A 23,652-nucleotide genomic window follows, 5' to 3' on the forward strand; every position below is an offset into this window, starting at 1 on the left:
TCGCATTTATTCGCATTTATAAGAAATTTTCGCATTTATTCGCATCTATTTCGTAAATACGAAATTTCCGTACCCCTAATGATAACACGTGGCCGCTTACGATGGGACTCAGTCGTTCCGAGAGCAAATAAGAGGGCTATGCTCAGCATTTCGCTGCGAGATCGAATCAACTGAGGAGGTTGGCAGATGTACTAAGATCACGGATGTAACTTGCAGTGGACAGGGCACATCGCTCGTGCAACTCGGTGGGCCCGGAAGATTTTCTGGCGACCACGGGTCGCTAGACGCACCGCGGAAAGACTTTGGACGGTCAGATCTTTTGGGAGGCCAATGACTTACGGTGGGCTTCTATGGAATGAAAAGACGACACAATACAAGCTGCATAGTAACTAGAAAATTTAAAATAAGAACTTGTGTTAATTAATAGAATTCCATTTTTAGACCTCTTCAACATACTAAAGAACTTTTTGTTTATATTAACTCCTTGGAAACAAATTTAGAACTCTCAAGGGTCAATATTGTCTACTTTAAAAATCCCTGGTTGAAACAAATCACGTAAAACCTCTTTGTTATGTTTTCTATATTATGACATGCTGAGTCAGCATCTAAACAAAAGGTTTCGCTTCCTAGTAACCGAAAACAATAATTGGTAATGTGCCAGCGCCTTGAATATTCAATAAACGTATGGAAATCAATGTAATTGTCGATGCAAATTGAATCGTTAATATATACATATAATAAAAATAAAATAGAGTAGTGGTAGCTCAACGGTAGAGCATTAAATAGTACGTGAGTTCGATTCCTGGCATGTAATATAGTTCATGCTTTGTACATTAATCATATGGGATTGTCACTGCTCACAAACGAGTTTTCAGAGAATGGGCAGCAGTGTTCTCTGTATACCATATTACCACACTGTGATTGCCAACCCGCCTTCCAAGCGTGGCTATAATGGTATATCCACTCATAAACATTTTTGGAGGAAGCCTTGAAGTTGCGGTGTTTCGCAAAAAAGTTGTGCAGTTAGTTGCTATAGAATACGTAATGAGATTTCTTTTTGGGGCTATAGATAAAAAAAAATGTGTTCAAAATTCTTATATACCAACGTATTACAAGTAGGTCGAAATGCATTTATAATACGTATCCAAACCAAGCATTCTCTGACATGACCTGTTTGTTGCCCTTAAATAAATTTTAAAAAGTAGTTTTACGTAAGTTATCCTCGGATTAAAAAACTTTGTCTTCAAATACTAGTAAAAATACTCTGTTTCCAATAATTTTGGTACCGCTTTTTTATCCTTTTTTTTCTATTTAGAGGATAATAGTACTGATTGTGTGATTACTAAGTCTTTAACCATTGTTATTAGCATAATTCTTATTACAGAATAGCATATTATCTCAATTAAAATATAATTAATCAATCCCGTGACATCCGTGCGGTGCATTTATAAGCGATTACTCACGTCGTCCGTTAGCGCGTGGCAAACTACTACCAGCGCCATCTATCGGGGTCGTTCGAAGTAGCAGCGTTCCGATATATATTTAATATTGTAAAATAATTAATAATTCATTTTTTAATTTTTAATGTTGCCTTAAAAATAAGGACCAAGGGCAAGCTTGATATCATTAAACACTCAAACCACGAGGCCGTTAGGTAAGTGCACTAATTGTAAGTGTAATTATTATGTACAAGCTGTGCCGGCGACTATCCACGTGAAATTTAACAAAAAAATATCTAGGTTTTTTTTTCGTTCAATAATTTTTCGCTTAATCGCTACCTGCTTGTATAAGACCCGTCAGAATCCGACCAGCCATTATAGAGATTAACCGGAACAAACAGACAGACAAGGAAAAGTTTCAAAAATGTAAATTTGGTATATGTATATTCATATGAATGTAGTAAAAAGCGGTTATTTTTGTATTACAAACAGACCCTCTGATTTTATTTATTTGTATAGATTACTATGTAATAAGAAAAATATATTAAAAATAATAATTTTTTTTAATAAAGTGACAGTACACTTGAAAACATTTATAGTGAACACTCGTGTACGTCAAAAGAAAAACGACATAAGAGCAGAATTTTATAAAAACAAGAATCAAATTGAGCTCTGATATCATCATTTTCATGTATGCCGATAAAAGGCATAGGCCTGTTCCAAAGTTCGTCTCATAGACCGGTCGCGACCTTGAATAACTTCTCGCGACCTTGAATATATCGAAGGCTTACCCGCGCCACGTTAACTAACTCGTAGTCGCCACTTGTGCAAGTTTTCGAGCGATTTGTGTTCGACCACCAAATTGTACGAGTGATGCGACTTGCCTATTGCCACTAGCACGAGAAATCCTTCGAGCTACGTCAGTGTCCTTGGTTCTTTTTAGTTCCAATATAATGCTTTCCCATAGCTTATAGGAATCTATAAGAGTTCCAAACACATTCTAACGTTAGAAGAATACGCAATAAATTTTTGTCGAGTGTTTTTTTATGATTTTTTTTTCATAAGCATCAACGACTCTAATAGCCAATAGCCACTAGACGGTAGACATAAAGAGCTTTCATTAAACCAACAAATTTCGTGCGCTGTATATACTTACTTAGTATTAATCGGGTAAAAGTTATTTATTTATTTAATATTCTTTATTGTGCACGTTAAGATACATTTAATAAGTTTTACAATAATATACAAAAAAGTACAATGGGCGGTCTTATCACACAAGGCAATCTCTTACAGATAACCATAGTATGGAAAAGGTAAAAATACTAATATGTTATCTATTATTGATTATCTATTATTATTAATTATGTTATCTTAATTATTAATCCTCGAGAGAGTTTCTAAGAGATTTTTATCTCGACCATCCTCGAGGAATACTTTGAAGGACTTAATTGTCAGAATAAGTAAGTAAATAAATATACATGTACGTTCATCAAACATGTGAATTAATTGTCTATTATTATTTATTTATAATTTACTATCAGCTAATATGATGATAATAATTCCCAATTTTTTTTATCTATTTCTTATCTATATTGTATCTCTTTCAAAATTTGCACTGTAGTAAGAATATTTTATTCATTTATATTTCCTTTCAATTCTAATTTAATGATCATTAAAAAAAGTTATGTTAATTTTTTTGAGATATTTGTAATATGCATGGTCGTACTTTAATGTGACGTATACACATAACGAAATCATTTTTAAGAATTAACTACCAATATATAAATATTTTTGTGGTTTACACACAGATTGGATCTTTCTTTACCTTGACCTTTAAAATGAATAAATGTATATAAGAAAATTTTATAGAATAATAATGCGAGAAGTTTCTTGGATTTGCATATATATAATGATTACCATTTTAAATTTATTTTTCGTACCGGTTCAATATGGAAAGTTTTATTTAAAAGATTTTGATCATTTTAAGAGAATTTTCATATTTAACATTTCCGCTGTTTCGTAGTTTACGGTATTCTTAATTTAAACATTTGACATATTATCATGTTAAAAAATAGGCACAGACCCACGTATTGTTTACTTCGATGATTATAATGACAGTTTTTTTTTAGCTAAACATCTTCTCCATGATCGAATCTTTGTAAACTTTAGGCGTCTTAAATACCCTTGTTGATATTTTCGAAGCCGTACAGAACCTTCAAAAAAGTATCTTTCTTTAGTCAAATATGGTTATTTTACAATGTTCATGGGTAAAATATCCTGAATGTCATTCGTTGTCATGTGTTGCTCATTTCTACTAAGAATCAGGATAACAGTTTTTGTATATTCATATACATTTATTCGTCTTTATGTTTCATATTACCTAACGTACTCTTCTGCTCGGGTTATTTTTTCTTCGTGTTTATCTGCAATCAGTCTCAGATTATATACAGATTTTACCTTTTTCTTGGTCATGTTTAAAGAGCAATTTAGCAGGAGATAACACATTCTTCACCATCTGTCACCGTGTCTTTGTATCTTCTGGTTTAAATAAAGATACATAAATAAAAATAAGATATATACGCAATGTAATACGGTCAAAATACCCTGTTGATAGTTGTTAATTTGATATTTAAAATTGTGTATTATTTTCATACGATGACATTTAATAGAATGTCGTCTTGCGTTTCACGGTTAGGTAGCTTTGTTATTCCGGTCATTCCGCCTTGCTCACGCTCGCGGAACGCCTGGGCTGACAGTCGGAGCGGCTGATTCTGGTGAACCAGATCGGACATGACCTTTCCTTGTCAGCAGTCATGTCGGCGATGCTGGGCGGTTCATCGGCTGGAGGGCCGTGGCCTCCCTCTGTGAGACAGTGATGGTTCAAAAGGAGGCGGCTGACACGACGCCGACAGCGCAGGAACGCGTTTAATGACGGCCTTAAGGAGAATGGTGTTCCCCTACCAGAAACTGATACTTCGGAGTTGCGGCTGTTAAGGGTGGGGGCCCTAAACTCCGACTAGCTTCAGCGATTCTGATAATGGATCGATATGGTCTCGAATTCACCACGATAGTACCACGAGGATTTCGGGAGTAGCGTGTACTACACATACCCCGGGATGTGCTATCTAAAATAGCAAAGCGCGAAGGAAGATTGCTTGCTGATCTCCCATGCGGACATACCGCAGTCATTCATATCGCACAGAGGGCGATCACGACCGCCACGGGGTATTGGAGGGTAGGTAACCCACCTAAACTTGTCCTACCCCCTGAGGGCAGGGTGAAACGGAAGATTCCTTGTCCCAAAACAAAAAAAAAGGTTCCTTGTTATTGAGTGTGAGCAGTACTAGTGAGTTTCTTAGATTTCGAGCGTCTACAAAATACTGGAGACGAATGGTGTTAGTGATTAGAAGTTCATTTATCTTGTCAATATAAAAGGCACCAATTATGCCTTTTACATAAATAAACATGATGCTACATTGACCTGAAAGATTTATTATTATTAATTTTCTGAAGTTAGCTTCTAACATGGACAGATACGTAGGTATAGTGTACTTACTGGTACCAGAGATCAGTGCGAATTATGTTCCAAAATGTTTCAGGTGATATTAAAGTCCGACCCTGATGGAAATCTATAGGGCCTATTTCCAGTAGGGGACGTCATATGGCGGAGATTATGATGATAATATTAATATATTTTCATTTCTTCACAGTTTGTGAACAGCTGAATAGTCCAGTCAACCTATGGTTATGATTACCAATCTTTACTTGCACTAGCAACAGCTCCTTGCCAATACTTGACGATCCGAGTAAACAGTAATAAAACTAATATAATAGCGAATCCAATGAAGCAAGCGCTTGCTGTACGCAATATGCATTAATAAATATATTTAAGTATTTTTCCAAACCAAAATTGATGCTCGGGCACGTTGTGTCGTACAGTTTTAGTATCGAACGGCCATTATTTGACGCCAGTCGTAAAATTCGTACGGATTGGAATTTTTCCGATTGATCGTAAATTGTTTCTCCTTGACTGGTTACTTCTTCCCTGGCTCGAGATGATGAGAAAGCTACAAGAATGAAATATCGTAAGCGTTGTATTCAATCTAAGTTCTACATAACACAAATTAACCCTCGCATAAACTACATAAAGGCATTTGCTGAAACAAAAAATAGTATAAACACTTCCTTACAGTGATGAAGTAGGAACACCATAGACATTTTAGTCGGCGTAAGTTCGACATAACCTGTTCTTGTCCTCATAGAGGCGAAAATGCTAAGATTTTTCCTTCTACATAAACAAGAAACAGTGTAAACGCTTCTTTACCGTTATGGAGTGGGTTCATCATAGATGTTTTATTCGACATAACCTGTACTTTAACCTCGCAGTGGCGACTACACAAAATTATTTTATACAATTAAAATAAGAAATAATGTAAACACAGCCTTACAATGACGGAGCATTATAAAGGTTTTAGTTTGCGTCAATTTAACATAACTACTTGTCCTCATAAGACTATGATATTTCCTGAAAACAAAAAAAATTGATGAATACATAGTGCTCTGCAATATATTCATATCCACTTTTTATAACAAAATTCTATTATAAATAATACACAAGGTTGTTTTGTTAATATTCGTTCTGATCGAAATATACAGTATGATTGGTTATATGTATAAAAGCTTCGCAGTGGTGATATATATAAAACATTCATAAGCAAGAAACTTTTAAGCGTTTACAGTACCCGGCGATAAATATTGCATATCGACCTTTGGAAAGAGGCAATCTATGTGACGTTTTGTCAGTCGTGCGATAGAGATAACGCTCTACGAAGCCGAAATTAGCCGATTGCCTCTTTCCAAAGGTCGATGTGCAATATTTATCGCCGCGTATTTTACACCTATTTCCAAACTGTATGAAGCTATATCTAAAATATGTGACATTAATTAATTTTTTTGTATTGGAACGCAACAGACATATAACTTCTAGCAGTATAAAGTCTGCAAGAACACATAATAAACAATAATAAATTTAATTATATAGTTATTCTAATTTTTTTTTTACTTTATTATCATTACGCTATTTATTATTTCTGGAACCATTGCTATGGATTGGGTGCACCATATATTTATACTTTTATTTATATCATTAACAGCAAATGAGCTATAGATTCACCGCTTTAAAGCCTTCAACATACACACATACATTTAACCAATCACCATGTATATAGGAGTTATAACAATTTTTTGTTTTGTATGTTAGTTTTTAATGTAAATTCAAATGTCATTGAATTGAATATAAAATGGAGGTCATATACTAAAATTAGTTTTACAAATCAACTAGTTTTATATGAGGTCATATTTCTTTTACATTTTTATGGCCGAGTTTTTTTGGGCCTCTTGTATTTCTCATATGTTTGAGGACAGGGACTTTCCTTTTAACAATTTTTTTTCATTTCGACTTTTCTTATCCGTTCTTCGTATTTTCTTTCATTTATTTACATTCTATTTACATCTCGCTTCTGTTCCTTCGCCACATCCTTTTTGTATATCACAGTACATTTTATCACATTTCAAGGTTATACAATTTTGTTTTATTTCATCACTTATACACTTTTGTTATATTATTTATATATTTTCGTTATTCTATTTAACAATTTATATTGTCCTTATTCTATGCTGGCCTATGTTGCATTTTTACTTATTACCTTCTTTAGAATTTTTCGGCAACACCTCAAAAACATGTGACGACACTTCTTATCTCATATTAGAGAGGCGATAATGCCACTCTCTACCCTTCTTCCTTATTCTGCTCTGTCTGCTCTTTCACTTGCAAAAACGGGACAGCAAGTAATCACGAGTACCACGATCTGATCCACGGCATGGTCAAAGATGATCAGTATTACGGTATATACCCTCTAGAAACTTATTCGTAAGTAGTAGCAATCATATATATATATATACAATGGACAACGTGTGAATTATATATGATTGTATTCCGGGTATCGAACACGCGACCTACAAGTCACAGTCCTCTACCGCTGGACTACCACTCCTCAATCTATATAAATATAATAAGTAATAAAATAAGAAAAGGACCAATATTTAGCCACTTCCGCACATGCAGTAGTAGTCGTGCAATAAAATGCACCGCCCGCCAGCCCGCTGATAAATGCGTATGCGGCAAACAATGCGAATCACACAACCGCCACCGCCAAATCACTCTTATATAATAATAAAATCCAACTATCGTGACGATTCTTATAATAATTATTCTTTAACTAGCATAGACAGAAGCTTTACTGGAGTTTATTCCGTCACTTTTACAAGCGTTAAGACTTTGCGAAGTTGTAATAGTGTAAGCCAGGTAATAGCAACCGACCAAGTTAATGTTCGTTCCTCTCGGGTGCCCTTGATGCTAAACGGGCGCCGTCGAAGAGTAACAGTCCAAACCAGAGTACCTTCTTGGGGGGGGGGGCCTCGGCTCTTATAACTACATGGAGCATCCGCCTAATTAATCTAAGAGCTGGCGGCCACACAAACCGGTTATATTGTTGTATGTATAGGCACGGCTCGAACCGAGCTGCTTCTTCTCCACAATTATAACACCTTGCAAAACAGAATAGTGTAAAAACTAAAATATTTAAGAAAATAAATAAATAATAAGTTAACAATCAGTAAGAGTTCTGTTTAAAGTGCCATTGTTGAATAAACTGATTTCATTTTTATCTTATATAAATCTCTTCAAGAGCCTTCCTGCTTCTCTAACATAAAAGAGGTTTGAGGGTAAGCGCCTTCTGCCTTGCACCTTCGAAACCGTGAAACCTACAAATGTGACTTGGGCAGCAGTGTAAGACTAGTAAAAAAATCAAAAAGGCTTTTTTATTTTACAAACAAATTATACCCCTGATAAAGGTGGCCTTATTTTAAGTTATTTTTTCTTCATTCACTTAATTACAAGTTACTTTCAATAATCTTCTCGTTGCAGGACGGACGAGCAAGGCATCGCCATGAAGGTGTACCAGGGCATCATGCTGGCTCTGGAAATCATCGTGCTCGCCGTCAAAATGAACATCACATGGACACTCTCCATCTATCAGTTCTTTTTCCCACCAGAACCGAAGAGCGTCAAAGGAGAGATAATACTTGTAAGCTATTTCTTTTAAAACTCTGTACATACAAATTACACTGACTAATTAAATGTACTATGGATCACTTTATGTATTTATTAAATGTAAAGTAAATAAATTAAATTTATAATTGATAAATAATGACCAAGGAAGCTGATTAATAAAAAAAATTGGCGTGTGGAATGTCAAAGGCGCGAAGTCCATCATAGTAAACTGTCAAAAGAGTTATTGTGGCGGCTCAAAAAAGGTCTTATATGCTAGGCGCCTTCTACGTCCGGACATCTCAAACCTGCGGAATCTACAAATGCGGAGACAGACGGGTCCAAAAAAAAGTTATAAAAATTTCCGAAAAATTTCAAGTATCATCATAGTTTTCTAATTTTGGCTCATATGAAGTTTCTACAAAATATTTGGAAAACTGTTTTATTTTTGAAGTCTGTAAAGTCGTGTTTCAAGTTATGTCGTCACCAAGAGAAACAGGGCTTCGTTTTTATACTTATATTTATTTACTTTATTGGAGATAAACAGTAACAAAAGTCAGTAAGAAAGTACAAACCTAGAAGCTTAAAAATATAAAATAAGTTACATTGTTACCTTATAACTATCTCACTAAAACATTTAATGATTTATAGTCAAACAATGACAAAACAAATAAAACATTACTAAAAAGGGAAATAATCAGTTGCCGTTTAAGTTTTTTCTTTAAATACGGCTGTCGTTTTTGAGGACCTCGTGCTCCCCTACCATATGTAAGCAGGGACATTGCCTACAATATTTTTTTCACGCTCTTCTTTTGTCCTTCCTAAGATCTATCATTTATTCCTCTGTAGCCTCTCTTATTCTCTTTCGTTCCTTTCTATATCTTGTTACCTTTCATACATCGCCTCTCTTTCTTAGTCTTCCCTCTAGAATACTGTATCGATTTTTTTATTTTTGATCTCTATTTTATTATCCTTTACCATTATACATTTTTTATTACAATTTTATTTAGGTTTATCTGTTTGCTCACAATAATTATCCCTATTCTATTGATTTACGTCTTTTTATTTTTATTACTGTTCCGATTATCCTCCTACAATATTCCAGAAGGATTTTGCGTCCCTCTTGGCTAACTAGTTAGGCGTTATTTTTCTCTATCCCTTTCAGCAACCGAAACTGGCAATCCGCTAAAAGATTTAGTTGGAATCGTGTACAAACTGTTTAAGAATTTCAGATCACGGGCGCAGGTCACGGGATGGGGCGTGAAGTTGCACTGAGATTCGGAAAACTCGGCGGCGTGATTGTGTGCGTTGACATCAATCCAGCGGGCAACAAGGAAACCGTTGATATGATTAAGTCTGAAGATGGAAAGGCTCACGCGTATCAGTAAGTAATCTGAAATTTATAGTGTATTAGTGTTAACCTTTAGTGGCCTGATTTACGAAAGTGATTTTTTTTAAATATTACTGTGTTTGCTTGAGTGTTTAGATGAAGAGAAAAATAGAATTTTTTTTTAAATTTCGTTGGAAAGAATATTATGCAACAGTAAAATACGTACAGCCAACCTATATAAAAAACTAATAGTAATGTGAACATTATTCGGTTTAAAAGATTGGTATCAAAATTGAAACTTTAGGTTATTAAGGGTTAAGAAATTTATAGTGTATTAGTGTTAAGAAATTTGTGATCAAATGTTTATCATAGCCCCTCTTGAACGATTTCTCCTCTTTGTCTTATCTCTCACTGCCTGCTACTATCCTGACAACTTTTCAAGTTTCTCCCGCAATTTATTACGCCATTTTTATCGGTTTTCGGCGGTGTACCACCGCCGCTATTGTGGTATCGACCTCAGACTTATAGACCTCTTCTATTAAGGACTCGTTGGAAGCATGTTATAGAGCCTGATCTTAATATTAAGTCAGTTTCACTCGTAGTCTGCAGTTTCCTTTAATGTTATCAAAGATGGTATTGAGTCTTATTAGATAATTCGTGCGCAGATGTGACGTCACGGACCGCGACGCAATCAAAGCAATGGCGGAGAAGATCCGTCGGGAGATCGGGGAGGTAACAATGCTCGTTAACAACGCCGGCATTATGCCCTGCAAGCCGCTGTTGGATACAAGCGAGAAGGAAATCCGTACCGTATTCGAAGTCAACGTGTTAGCTCAGCTTTGGGTGAGTACTTTTTTTCATCACACACAAATTAATAAATAAATTGAATGCTATACACTATTTGTAGGAATATCTAATATATAAAATTCTCGTGTCACGGTGTTCGAACTTGAACTCCTCCGAAACGGCTTGACCGATTTTTACCAAATTTTACATGCGTATTCAGTATGTCTGAGAATCGGCTACTATCTATTTTCCATACCCCTAAGTTATAAGGGTGGTCCACCCCTAAATTTTATTTTTAATTTTTTAGACCATTTTTTTGGTTTTTATTTTATTATGATACAGCATACAAAAATACATACAAACCTAAATTTTCACCCCTCTACGATCAACCCTTATCTTACATTTGTTAATTAAAAACTTTAATTTTTTTTGCAAAACAACGTTTGCGGGATCAGCTAGTATTGTATATAGTCACGCGCACACGCATACAAAAACACACACGAAGATACAAATTCAATAATAAATAGATACCATTTAGCAAAAAAAAAAATAATGGAAATATATATATACTTTAATTTTAATTATTTTTCCTTGTCATATAAATTAAACTTATTTCTAGATTCGCTGAAATTATAATGCCAAAATCAACTGTTTTTTATTATAATTATTTACGCCGTACAATTATATTCTAGTGAATATTTGCGGTAGTTCAATAAAAAATATATAAATAAATTGTCTGTCGGGATGCAGAATATATTATTATGTTTGATCTACACCTATATCCAATCTCTTTGTATAAAGTAATCTTTGAAATATGTTAAATGATTTTTTGTTTCTATTGGAATGATACAGACCGATAAATTCTGGCCGTACAAAGTCTACAGGGATAGATAATAAACATTAATAACAATATGTGGTTATCATAATTGAAATCGCTATTTATTATTTTTTAAACCATTAATTTTAGGTTAGCTGTATCACCCATTAAATGACAGTAATTAAGATTTACACCTATCACAAATCATTCTGTATATGCGTGCATGTTTGTTTGTTCATGTGCGTTTTATTCAAAGTATTTGTTAATTAAAACTAATTACGAATAATGATACAAATAGCGCAAATTACACGCTTCTTTATATCGCAGTTAAAATTAACCGTATGCAAAGGTTTTATTAGCAAGCCAAACCTATCAATATTTTAATTTATAAATTGTTTATGTGTTTATTTAGAAGTGGGACGATGTAAAGAGCATTCTCCGCGTTTCAGACTAAATGCGACATATACAAATAATATTAAGTTTTTTTTAAAAAAAATTACATGAGAATACATAAATGGATACATAAAGAATTCAAATAAATCAAATAAAGTTCATATAATTTAATTTGCATATAAATGATCAAGTCCAATAATTTAGTTCTATAAATAAAACTTGTTTACTCATATTTTTAAGATTTGCCCGTTCAGGTCTTTGATAGCATCAACAGACAAGTAATGACTTAAGTTTTCACTTCTACAGATGCGCATAAACTTTAATCGTACTATGTCGATATAAATAAAAGTTAATTGACAATTAACTTGCTAAGTGCACAACTAAACTACGGACCTTTATGGACATTTTTTTCAGATTATAGTCAAAGCACAAAAAAGCTTTTTATGTATAGAAAATACATTTTATTACATACATATACATTTCTTTTTCCATATAAACTATAGAAAACTAAATACTTTAATACTAGTGTTGAAGTATAAGAAAGGGAAAACTTAATCTTGTAAAGTATTGTTGTTAATCATTATTTACTATTTATTTATTTACGCTTTTGACAAAATTATGTAAAGGCGGCCTTTAGGCATTCTATACAAGTCAACCCAAGGTGGTTCAGAGACAGTGGGCAGGTTACCATATATAAAAACGTTAATTAGTTATAAACATTGTATTTATGTAAATACTTATATTTGTAATAATTATATAAATTACACTATCTACCCCTGCCGTACAAAGTCGCCAAAAGTTATTGTCTAATCGCATTCTAGTTGTCGTTATAGCTCATAGAAGCCCACTGCAAGGCCCGATATATCTATGGGGAATATACCATAATCCCCACGCTTGGCATGCGGGTTTTTTTATGGCCCCCGCTATTGGGAACCTCTCGTATCCCCCCCTATCTAGTTTGGGACAGGGACTTTATTTACACATATTTTTTTTAGAGTTTTATCTATATTCGACACTCACTTTCATACTTCTCAATTTCTTTTATTCTTTCCTTTTATCCTTTCCTTTTATCCTTCAAAATATCGCAATTTTTGTTCTTTCATTCCTTTCATCGCCTTCCTTTCCTCATCTTTTTACTCTTAGGTGGCTAGGTACATGTTTATTTTCCAATATTTATCTTTATGGCAAGCGGGTTGACGATAATCACAGTGTGGTATTATGATAAGCAGAGGACGCTGCTGCCCATCCTCTGGAAACTTGTTTGTGAGCAGTGTCAACATTCATTTAAACAATGATTGTCGCTAAATCACACCTGAAGCATTTAAACATACAACAAGGAAGGATAATAGCACTCATACAATTTACAAAATACACTTGTCTATCAAGTTAATTTATTCTATCAACTGTCTACAGGATGACTGCTTATAGGTTTAAAAGTTGAATAGCATATTTAATGGAATCAGGCGTTACCTTGCGGAAGTACACCCTAAGTAAGAAAAGGACCAATATTTAGCCACTCCCGCACATGCAATGGTAGTCGTGCAACAAAGTGCACCACCCGCCAGCCCGCTGATAAATGCGCATGCGGCAAACAGTGCGAATCATACAACTGCCACCGTTAATTCACTCAACACGTGTTTCACCCTTCCACGGGACATCTTCAGGAGTTATATTACACCGATTAGTGCCAAACACTACATTTAGATTAGAGTGTAACGCATACGCATGCACTTTGTTGCACGACTACCACTGCATGTGCGGAAGTGACTAAATATTGGTCCTTTTCTTACTTAGTTGAATAGAAGTTAGTATAAAATGAAAGTAGAGCTCTTTCTCCATCAATAAATGTCTTCACCATAACACTATCACACACAAGGTCACTTTGTCACAAATAAGAGGTAATCCGGAACACAATTTATGCCTATATAACTTGACTATAATAAATATGGTAGATAGAATATTTTGAAACTTCAAAACGAAAAACATCTCATTTTCAACTAGATTAAAACTTTTTGCTTGGTACAATAAGCGACAAGCCAAGAAAAAACTAATACATATGATCATGATCATTATCAAGTTTTACTAACTTAATATGTTTCTCTGAGGAGGTTTCTTTTGTCTCGGAGGGAAAAAAACATAACACGTCTTCGAGACCGAAGACAGGGTTATGTGTAATTTAATTTTGGTTGTAATTTTAAAACAGTGGGATCTTTCACGGAATGTGCCGATTCCCATTCCTTCATTCCTACTAGGATTTACAAATAAAAGGCTTTGATTTCCCTCGACATCCTCGCTGTGCCAGAATTCGAGACCATTCCGTATTACTATCTTTCATGAGTTCGTTGTGATAGACGACGAGGACTTAAAAGATTACTTGTAATAAGCTAATGTTTTGTTCCTTTAGTTGATCCAAACATTCCTGCCTCACATGATGGAGACCAACCACGGACACATCGTAGCGATGTCGTCCATGGCTGGTGTGGTGGGTCTTCGCAACCTCGTACCGTACTGTGGCACCAAATTCGCCGTTCGTGGCCTCATGGAAGCCTTGCACGAGGAACTGCGAGAGGACCCACGTGACTTCAGCGGGGTAAGTCCCGACAAAACTTTGTCTACGTCCATCTTACTTTAACTCATTGTGAAAATAACTTTTTGTGCAGATCAAGCAAACGGTGATATGTCCGTTTATAGTGGATACGGGGCTATGCAAGAATCCAAAGATCAAATTCCCATCGCTGATGAAGATACTGTCGGCACAGGATGCCGCTGACGACATCGTGGACGCGGTCAGACGAAACTATAATGAGATCACCATCCCCAGCTCTCTTTATTACGTCAATCAGGTAATAAATTACGTCATGTTTGAGTTTATTAGGAAAGCGACGTCAGTTTCCTGAATAATTGTTAGAGATTAATAAAAGCGTTATATCTCTATGCAAACTTTTAGTGTTTGCAGATCTAAAAATATTATATATTACCACAATAAAATTAGTGTCAAATCCGTGAATATTTAACCACATATATGTTTCTTCAAACATGCCAAAAATTGCGATCTATACATGTTTAGGTGATATATAACTAACTGTTTTAAAATTTTAAATTAATAGTTAAAAATATTAAGACAAAAACCAAAAGAATTAGACAAAAAATAAACGAAACAACACGAGGAAATATTTAAAACGTATATTATATTAAATTAACAGTTTAAAAAAATTCTTACAAATTTAAATTAATACCACAGATAAAAAATAATTGCGCAGTATTGAATGTTAACATTTATTAAGTAGCAACTAAAAACTAGTTTGCACCTAAAAAAAAAACAATTTTAAAAATTCTTTTAACGAATGTGTTAAAAATATGTCGAACAAAATCATGGTTTGATTTCTAAAGAATTTTGTTTTCAACCAACACGCTGTAAACATCCTGGATAATCTATATCTGTGGTACCGAAACCTGGTCTTTAACTACTCAACGAGCTGCGAGACCACAGACCGGCAAGCGTAGTCCAGGACGATAACGTCATATAAATGCAGGTCTAGCTGTGGACGTGCCATGGCTGGAATGATAAAAGAATTTCATTCGGTTTTAAAAAAAATCTAACTTTCCATTCGTTTTTAGACGTAAAAAAATTTAGCTTTATTTTTAACCTCCCAAATAGCTTATAAAATCTTTTGATACACAGTTTAATTAAATTTAAAACTTTTTTTATTCTAAATGAATAAAGGAATATTTAAATGTTAAATTAATTCAAACAAAAACTAGCTTTCGATTACATCTACTTAAATATAATAATCGTGTATAAAATCTGAAGTCAAGGTCTCTCGTGCTATTTAAACCGTATCTAGGTAGATGTCTATTAAAATGAATATAATAATGTTAACGTCCATGTTTTTTATTTTAAAAATATGTTCATTTAATCGAGAAATATGTTAGTAGAACTACCAAAAGAAATGTCTATAGAGATTTTGTTTATTTTAATCACTGGCTTTCAGATAGATCATCGTTTATTAGAGATGGGTAGCTTGCCAGCTAAAGCCATGAGATATGTAATTTACAAAAGATATAATCACTCTCCAGCTTGCGTGTTTCAATTGTATCTTTACATCTTTATCAATCGTCAATTTTCGTGACGAGTTACGGCTCGTTCAGAAATAGAGAGAAAGAGATGGGCTTATATATTAATTTACACGTAAAACAGAGAGACTGATAGCTATTGCATGTTTGTATTAAAAATTTTCAGAACGACAACATGACGCGCGCGTGCGTTTAGCTTTTTTGTGTTTTATGACAAACACCTAAAATGCTTAATAAAAAAGTTCAATTATTCGCTATAATTTACAAGATTTCAAGTTTAATTTCGCCTTAATGAGTCTGAGGTAAAAGAGTCGAAGATATAAAGGATAGTTTTTAGTCTTAGCTGCCTTATTTCCTCTCTGAGCCGTACTGAGCTAAATAAGTTAAAGATATAGAAGAGTGATATATATCCCAAGATCTAAAATATATAAATCACTCTTTTCTTGTCATACATTTTGTACATTTCTATCTTTTATCACTGATTATTAGTGTGTAATGTTAATTGTCAGTTTGATTGGAGAACGGATCTGTTTTCAGATTTGCCGCACTATGCCCCGGGCTGTTCCATTGCATCTTAAAGATTTTCTGGACTCTGGCCTCGAAGCGCAGTAGTTTGTAACCATCTACCATCGCATGAGATTTAAGTCTTGTATATTTTGTATAAAAGGGATCAAGTCTATAATCTTAACTGTTATGGAAATGTTTTATGTTTAACTGATTAAAAATGGTAATAGGATTTTTTAAATTGTTAATTAAATCGACATATTTTTGTATTTGAAATAACGCTTGTAGTATTGTTATAAGGAACTTGTAACGCCTTGCTGTAAGATAAAAAAAAATCGATATTACCTACTGCTCTGGACATAAAAATGTTATAGAAATTTGCACAATAACAGATTGATTTTAAATATCTTGAAAGTTATAGGAGTTATATATACACGAAATTTCATCAACAGTTGTATATTCGCGGGACAAAGTTAATATGGCGCTCTTTCATTCGCACTTTTAGCCTATGAAAAAGATGGATGAATGTAGTGGGCGTCGTCTATAGTAAAAATATATAAAGATGGGTTTATTTGGAGCATCTTTTTAAGAAGCACGTAAATGATATATTTTTCCATATTAAAAGTTTTTTGATATTAACTGTATCCTGCGAATACTGTGTAATAACATTGAAAACATTACTGTCTCGTTTAAATGCCATTAATTGCCGTTTTTTTAAAGTTAATATATCATTATCATTCTGATTTATTGAAAGATTTAATTGATATGTTTACAGATAAAAGTGAATGTGTTTAAGTAAGTTATATCTATATGTGAGAAAAATGCAGGGTTGGGAAGTTGTCGAATATATTTTTGATATATGTATATGTACAGAAAATAGTAATAAAGTTCTACTGAAATGAGAATATTAAATAATTATGGAATTAGAAATGAGAAAATCCGCAGAGGAACCAAGATCACTGACAGCTCGAAGAATTGCTCATCTGAAGTGGCGGAGTGGCAGAGAGCGTGGCACCTCGCTCATTATCCTAAGGTCGTTGGGATCTAAAGATTCTTAAGTGATGACCACGAGCCGATGAACTCTGTGTGGATAGGCTCCTTACTGTGTGGAACTACTATTTAATGGAATCAGGCGTTACCTCGCGGAAGTCCATCCTAAGTATGAAAAGGACCAATATTTAGCCACTTCCGCACATGCAGTGGTAGCCGTGCAATGAAATGCACCGACCGCCAGCCCGCTGATAAATGCGTATGCGGCAAACAATGCGAATCACACAACCGCCACCACCAAATCACTCAACACGTGTTTCACCCCTCCACGGGGCATCTTCAGGAGTTATGTTACACCGATTAGTGCCAAACACAGAGTCAGCGGGCTGGCGGTCGGTGCATTTCATTGCACGGCTACCACTGCATGTGCGGAAGTGGCTAAATATTGGTTCTTTTCTTACTTATGTGGAACTACCACATATTTGAGGTCACGGGAAGTCCCTGGATGCAGGCAGCGCAGGACCGGCCATTGGGGCGATTTTGCTGGAGTCCTCTTCCTTGCATTGAGTGTCTATCGACTGAAAGAAGAATTATAAAATTAAATCTTGGAAGAATATCGAATAATTTAGGTACAATCATCGATTTATATTATAAAAATACATTTACATTATTTTCATCGCATAGTTGTTTACTTGAGGTGTGTCTATGACGATATATATACATATATGGTAGCATTGAATGCGATTAAAAATGTTAGTTTATTATTTTTATTTTAAGCATTTATTATTATTTTATTAATAACTTAACAATGTTTTTTTACTACAGTTTGTACAGTAAAGAAAAATCAAGCAGAAAACGAATGTATACAGATTAAATATTTGATAATATATAACGTATATTTTTAAATATTTTAAAGGGAATTCGAAATGTAAAACACAGGAATACGTTAAAATTATTTTGTATGTTTAATATATGTGTGAAAGTGCCATTATTATTATTTAAAAAAAATATATCATGTGATGTTTGGTGAACTTATAGTTTAAGGTAGTGTGATGTGTTTTGATAAAAAAAGAAAAATATTCATAGACTGTATTTTTATTCCAATTTACCTTTCCGCGAATTTTTTTCACTCCTCTGCATTCAGTTTTGTTCTTATCGACTGTAGACAAAGCATTTGAACTTTGTCTCGCCTGATGCAGTTACGACGAGGTCTAATATGCTACATGCTTGTCTAGAAGTAACATATTGTGACTTAGACTCCCAAGTAATAGTTGGATGTTCCATACTTTAGCTGTTTGTACTACAACAGTAGTATAAAAACTCTTAGTACGGGTTGAAGAGATTTTTTTTATGCATAAATTTCGTGCAAGCAAGGAGTTAAGGGAATTATTTGGTATAATTCCGTTGCACACTCAAAAATGCAGTGTGTAGAACACTGATAAACTGAAAACTTTCTGCCGATGCTCTAAGCTCTGAAGCGTTTAACCAAGGAACTTCGAGCTGGTACTTCGTCAATCCATCTTACTGATGGCAACAGTATTCAACACATGTCCGGACTTCTGCTACAAACAGCCCACAGGATCTGTCTTGTAAAGTTCTACCGAACCTTTAACCCTGAAATATCCAAGTTATATGGCAGCTAATTTAGGACTTATATAAATGTGTTAAGGAGTATAATGGTAAAATCTCGATATCCTACTGAGGGATATCTAAGGTCTTCTGGAACAGACTTCAAAAGTATCATTACTAGGGTGATTTAAAATTTGATTAGCTAAGGAGAAAAGTCTGGTTCGTAAAAATGCACGCCAATGCATTACAAAGATTCTTCCTAAAACTTAACCTGCTCCGAAGGTTGTCAACCCCAAATACCGAACATACCAAGCTCCTCGGTGAACTCACCGAAAATGAAGTTACATCTACGGTATAAATTATTCTAAAAAATAAGAAATTTATTTAATTTGTAATGTTTATTATTGATTATACAATTTTCATTTAAAATATATATAATTAAATATATCAAGCATTAAATACATATTTATTCACATAATCTACGCTTGACCACATTGAATATTTTCATATAAATTTTTTCAATCTAATCTCTACAGTAACATTAGTAGAAAATATTTTTGCAATAAAAATTAATTAAACATTCATTTATTATTAAATTATTCATTCTAAATAAAAAATATATCGCAAATCGTCCTAATTAATAATAAGAATTCCGACGAAAGAGTTTGTTATAAATTAAAATCCGATACAAATTGTTCTAAATTATCGCTTACAACACTGCATACTTCATTCCATACCTTCTTGTTCTTATAACTTCAAAATCAATATTTTTGAAAATGAAATTTACTACAAGTCCATACGTATACAGGTAATTGGTAAGAAGTGTCAAATCTATAAAGTATCTATAGTATATCCTTTCCAAAAACTTCGATAAGGTTTTAATATAAAAAAAAAATAACGTAAGGAAAAAATTGAGATTAATACATAATTAAATTAGTTAATGCTTTCTATCTGACACTGCAGACTTTGTTTTAAATTTTTTTTTTCCAAAAGTTATTGGCCAGTAGCATTCCAATTAAAAAAAAAAAAAACAAAACCAAGTTAATATAACAAATTTCCAACTTACAACTTTATATAAGGTTATTGCAAATAGGTGTATAAGCTTTTAAAAACTTTTAACGGACAAATGAACTATTCATTAACACATTTAAATATTTTACATCCTGTGTAATTAAATTATGGTAATAATTATTTAACATATTAAATTTAAACTAAAATTTTGTACGAAGACATTTTTCTAAAAACTAAATATTGTAATCAAATATAAAATTAAGTAATCCAAAATAATATTTGCATAATATTATTGTATGTAAATTGAGCAACGATATAATGGAATTTACAAAAAAACAGCATAAAAAACTTAATTATTGTAAAAATGCTGTGTTATGTTTTTGCAGTAATAAAGCAGTAATTGCAGTAATAAAGGCGTGGCATATGACCAACAAAGTTTAAATATATTGCAATTCAAGGCGGACGTATAGATCGTATTTAAAAAATGAAAAAATATTTTTATGTTTAAACTATAATAAACTGCTACTTACACTTAGTTTATTGAACCTATTAAATCCACTATTGTGATTATTTATCTAATCTAAAGTGCATTATGTGCAATGATTGTAATAAGTGGAGCGATCTACTAAAATTATAATTTTTGTTTATATAATTATATTTTTTGTTTATCGAGAATGTTCTTCTGGAATTTTAAAAATAGAATACCGGAAACGGATTAGAGGTGACAGCTTCTTGTCTTTGTCAACGCTTAGTTTGAAAAATACATAAGATACCAGTGCTAGTGTCACGAGGTAAATCAATTCAATCGAGCCGAACTAAGTTGACTAAAGATGGAATTACTTAAAGAATGATTAGTTAAATACATAATTGTTAATATGATGCTGAATAAATTGAGCCATAAACTGTAAACAAAATCAATATCGGAACCGGAAGACTACGCCATGACGGTCTCATTAGATTTAAAAAAAAACATTCATATTTTGACGTCACAGTGGAATTAAAAAAAATCGCTCAACCTATTTTAAAATCATCCTTTATTTTACAAGCTATATATCACAATAACATAGCAATTTGCAATAACTTATAATAATCCTTAATATATTGCGGAAAAATATGTATTCATATATACACAGATAATATAATCAATAGATATTTTTGTCATTTTGACACATCTTTATATTATTGTTGGTGGAAATAATGTCTAAATGTTCGATGATAATGTTTCAGATATATAATCTGATCGCAATTAAGGATTTTAAATATTTGGTTTAAACTTGAAATTTATTTTCAGCTATGTACTAAAAAAATTACAGGAATATACTCGAAGCACTTCGATTTAAAGCCAGAAAATATTCCAAAACTTCTATCTCTCACCCTTTTGGAACACTAATAGAATTCGAGCCGAATCTTTGTAATGGTGCTTCATATGAGACAACTATACATTATAGTGGATAGAAAACATTTATAACTAAGGAGGTAAATTGTAAGAAGTTTGTAGCAAACCAAATGTCGCATTGGTTTGAGTTAGGGTGGATTTGGTTGATGTAGGTCGGTACGTATATTCGTTCAAAATAATTTAATTAATAAGATATTTAAAACGTACCCTTGCGGGAAGCACTCTCAAAAAAAGTATTAATACTTGAAAAACGAACACGGTTTTTATGTAATAGCTTGAATATTAGTTCAAAAAAGAGGTTTTAATGTTTTATTTTAGATGTAATACACGAACGGAAGTTAAAAAATCAATATGCAGTAACGCGGCTAAATAATCATAACTTAACATTTTATTTGGTTGATAAAAATTTGTCTTTATCACAGCGATAAAAAAATGATTTTGATAATATTTAACCCTTTAGTTCATTGGTGTAAAAAACTAAGAGACTCATTGTCAATTTGTTACGTCCCTTGACAGTTGGATCGCAGAGACACGTCCGTACTTTCTGTAGAACTTACTGCAACTGGTCATTGTGAACACGGGCTTATATGAATAACAACAATGAGTCAGTTTTTTTTTATCGCAAATGAACTATGGAATGAGTTTTATTGTAAATAAATATAGCGTTATATAAAAATGTGTACGAAAATAAATTTTCTGTTTGAAATGAAAATAATATTAATTTATACATACATTACAGAATTAACTACAGAAGAAATGTCAATTTGAGGCGATATAAAAAATTACAATATTATTGGTGTATTCATTTAGTTTTGTATATTTATTTAAGCTCAATATAATAATATAACACGGTTCTACAATCATAGCCTTACCACCCATTCGTCTCATAATAATAATATAAAATAACTAACATGCATTATCTAATAACAAATGATTATTTCTAAAATAACTCTTCGAGAATATTCCGGAATGTTGGCCAGAAATGCTTCATAACCATTCAAGGTACATAATTGCTCGCCTTCTTACTGTCTATATCATACCACGTCTAAGCGTGACATGCAAAACGCGCATGCGAATTTAAACTTTACTACTAACTGCTAATATGCTATAGCGTTTACTTTGAACTGATACGTAACAGTTTTCACTAATACACCTAAAACTTATTAGCGGGACAAAGATTTACTATCGAGCACGTGTCGGTCAAATGGATTCGGTAGTTGCTAGATGACGATGATATCCTTTATGAACGTAATTAAGAGTCAAAAACATCGATGCACTCAATGCAAATTCAGATAATAGATTTCGTTTAAAAATAAAATAAAAAGATTACTACAAAAAATAATAATCAAGGAATGTTAATAATGTATTACATTTTGTTGATTCAAGTAAGTGCGTTTAAGATATTAATTTATTTCTTCTGATTTATAATTTTTTTCTTTATATATCTATATGTTTGCTTGTTTAATATCTGTTTAAAGATTTTATTGAGAACCACTAAAAATATCATAATTTCTATGTATTTTTGCATACCTTAAGCGGTTTTTCGTTTATAAAATAAATTTATAGTTAACGGACCCTTCTGTTCCGCGAACTCATGGCAGATAAATCTGTAAAAGTCTCAGGGATAACAGCGTAAAGTTCCTCAGAAACAATATGAAATAAATTAAATCATGATATTTCATCTTTGTCAATGAATGCTGTCAGTTGAGGCTTTCAAAGTACTTCGAAAATGATTTTCATAGAAATATATTATTGATAATATTTTACGTCTTTCGGGAAATGCTGAATTAAGCGACCGACACACGTGCGGTGATGATGTTTAGAATATATCCACGTCCTTCAGGTGCTGGTAATTGCGGTCCCAGTACCCGCCGTTGTACAGCCAGTCCTCCTGTTTCGTGTACGGATTCGTGCCTTGGCTGAACCATCTGTGGACATTTAATATATCAACACTATTAATCATTCGAAATTATACGACTTTTATAAATGTATAGCGTTCTATTTATTAATTCTGCTTACAATTGTCACAATTTACAATTATAATAAGCTTACACACTAATTTGCAAACAGAAAATAAAAAAGGTAAAAGTAAAAAAAATGAAACGTCACAAAATAAATCAAAGTAATCATTTTATTCGTATGTCAAAGATTACGATGAAGTACAGTCAAAGAATAGCGAATAATCAATGTTACTACTGTCATGTTGTTGGCTGCAATATACAGTTGGCTGTTTTT

The 23,652-nt window shown here is 33.1% G+C and overlaps 2 protein-coding genes across 2 annotated transcripts in view; one reads left to right on the forward strand and one right to left on the reverse strand.

Annotated features, from left to right (window-relative positions):
* Positions 1 to 17,661, forward strand: part of LOC137926644 (17-beta-hydroxysteroid dehydrogenase 13-like) — a 36,884-nt gene extending 19,223 nt beyond the window's left edge. The window contains exons 2-7 of the mRNA XM_068770312.1: positions 8,425 to 8,584; positions 9,780 to 9,931; positions 10,543 to 10,720; positions 14,278 to 14,463; positions 14,534 to 14,716; positions 16,485 to 17,661. Of these exons, the coding sequence (XP_068626413.1) occupies positions 8,425 to 8,584; positions 9,780 to 9,931; positions 10,543 to 10,720; positions 14,278 to 14,463; positions 14,534 to 14,716; positions 16,485 to 16,559 (934 nt within the window). The 3' untranslated portion in view covers positions 16,560 to 17,661. The remainder of the gene's footprint in view (positions 1 to 8,424; positions 8,585 to 9,779; positions 9,932 to 10,542; positions 10,721 to 14,277; positions 14,464 to 14,533; positions 14,717 to 16,484) is intronic.
* A 4,561-nt stretch (positions 17,662 to 22,222) lies between these two features.
* The window catches only part of LOC137926925 (oxysterol-binding protein-related protein 1), a 34,784-nt gene continuing 33,354 nt past the window's right edge, over positions 22,223 to 23,652 (reverse strand). Inside the window, exon 10 of the mRNA XM_068770665.1 lies at positions 22,223 to 23,345. Within this exon, the coding sequence (XP_068626766.1) occupies positions 23,237 to 23,345 (109 nt within the window). The 3' untranslated portion in view covers positions 22,223 to 23,236. The remainder of the gene's footprint in view (positions 23,346 to 23,652) is intronic.

Source organism: Battus philenor, unplaced genomic scaffold (genome assembly GCF_028537555.1).
Source record: "Battus philenor isolate CCGP_79_NKW_IND1 unplaced genomic scaffold, ilBatPhil1.0.hap1 SCAF_3, whole genome shotgun sequence".
In the NCBI taxonomy this organism is placed as follows: domain Eukaryota; kingdom Metazoa; phylum Arthropoda; class Insecta; order Lepidoptera; family Papilionidae; genus Battus; species Battus philenor.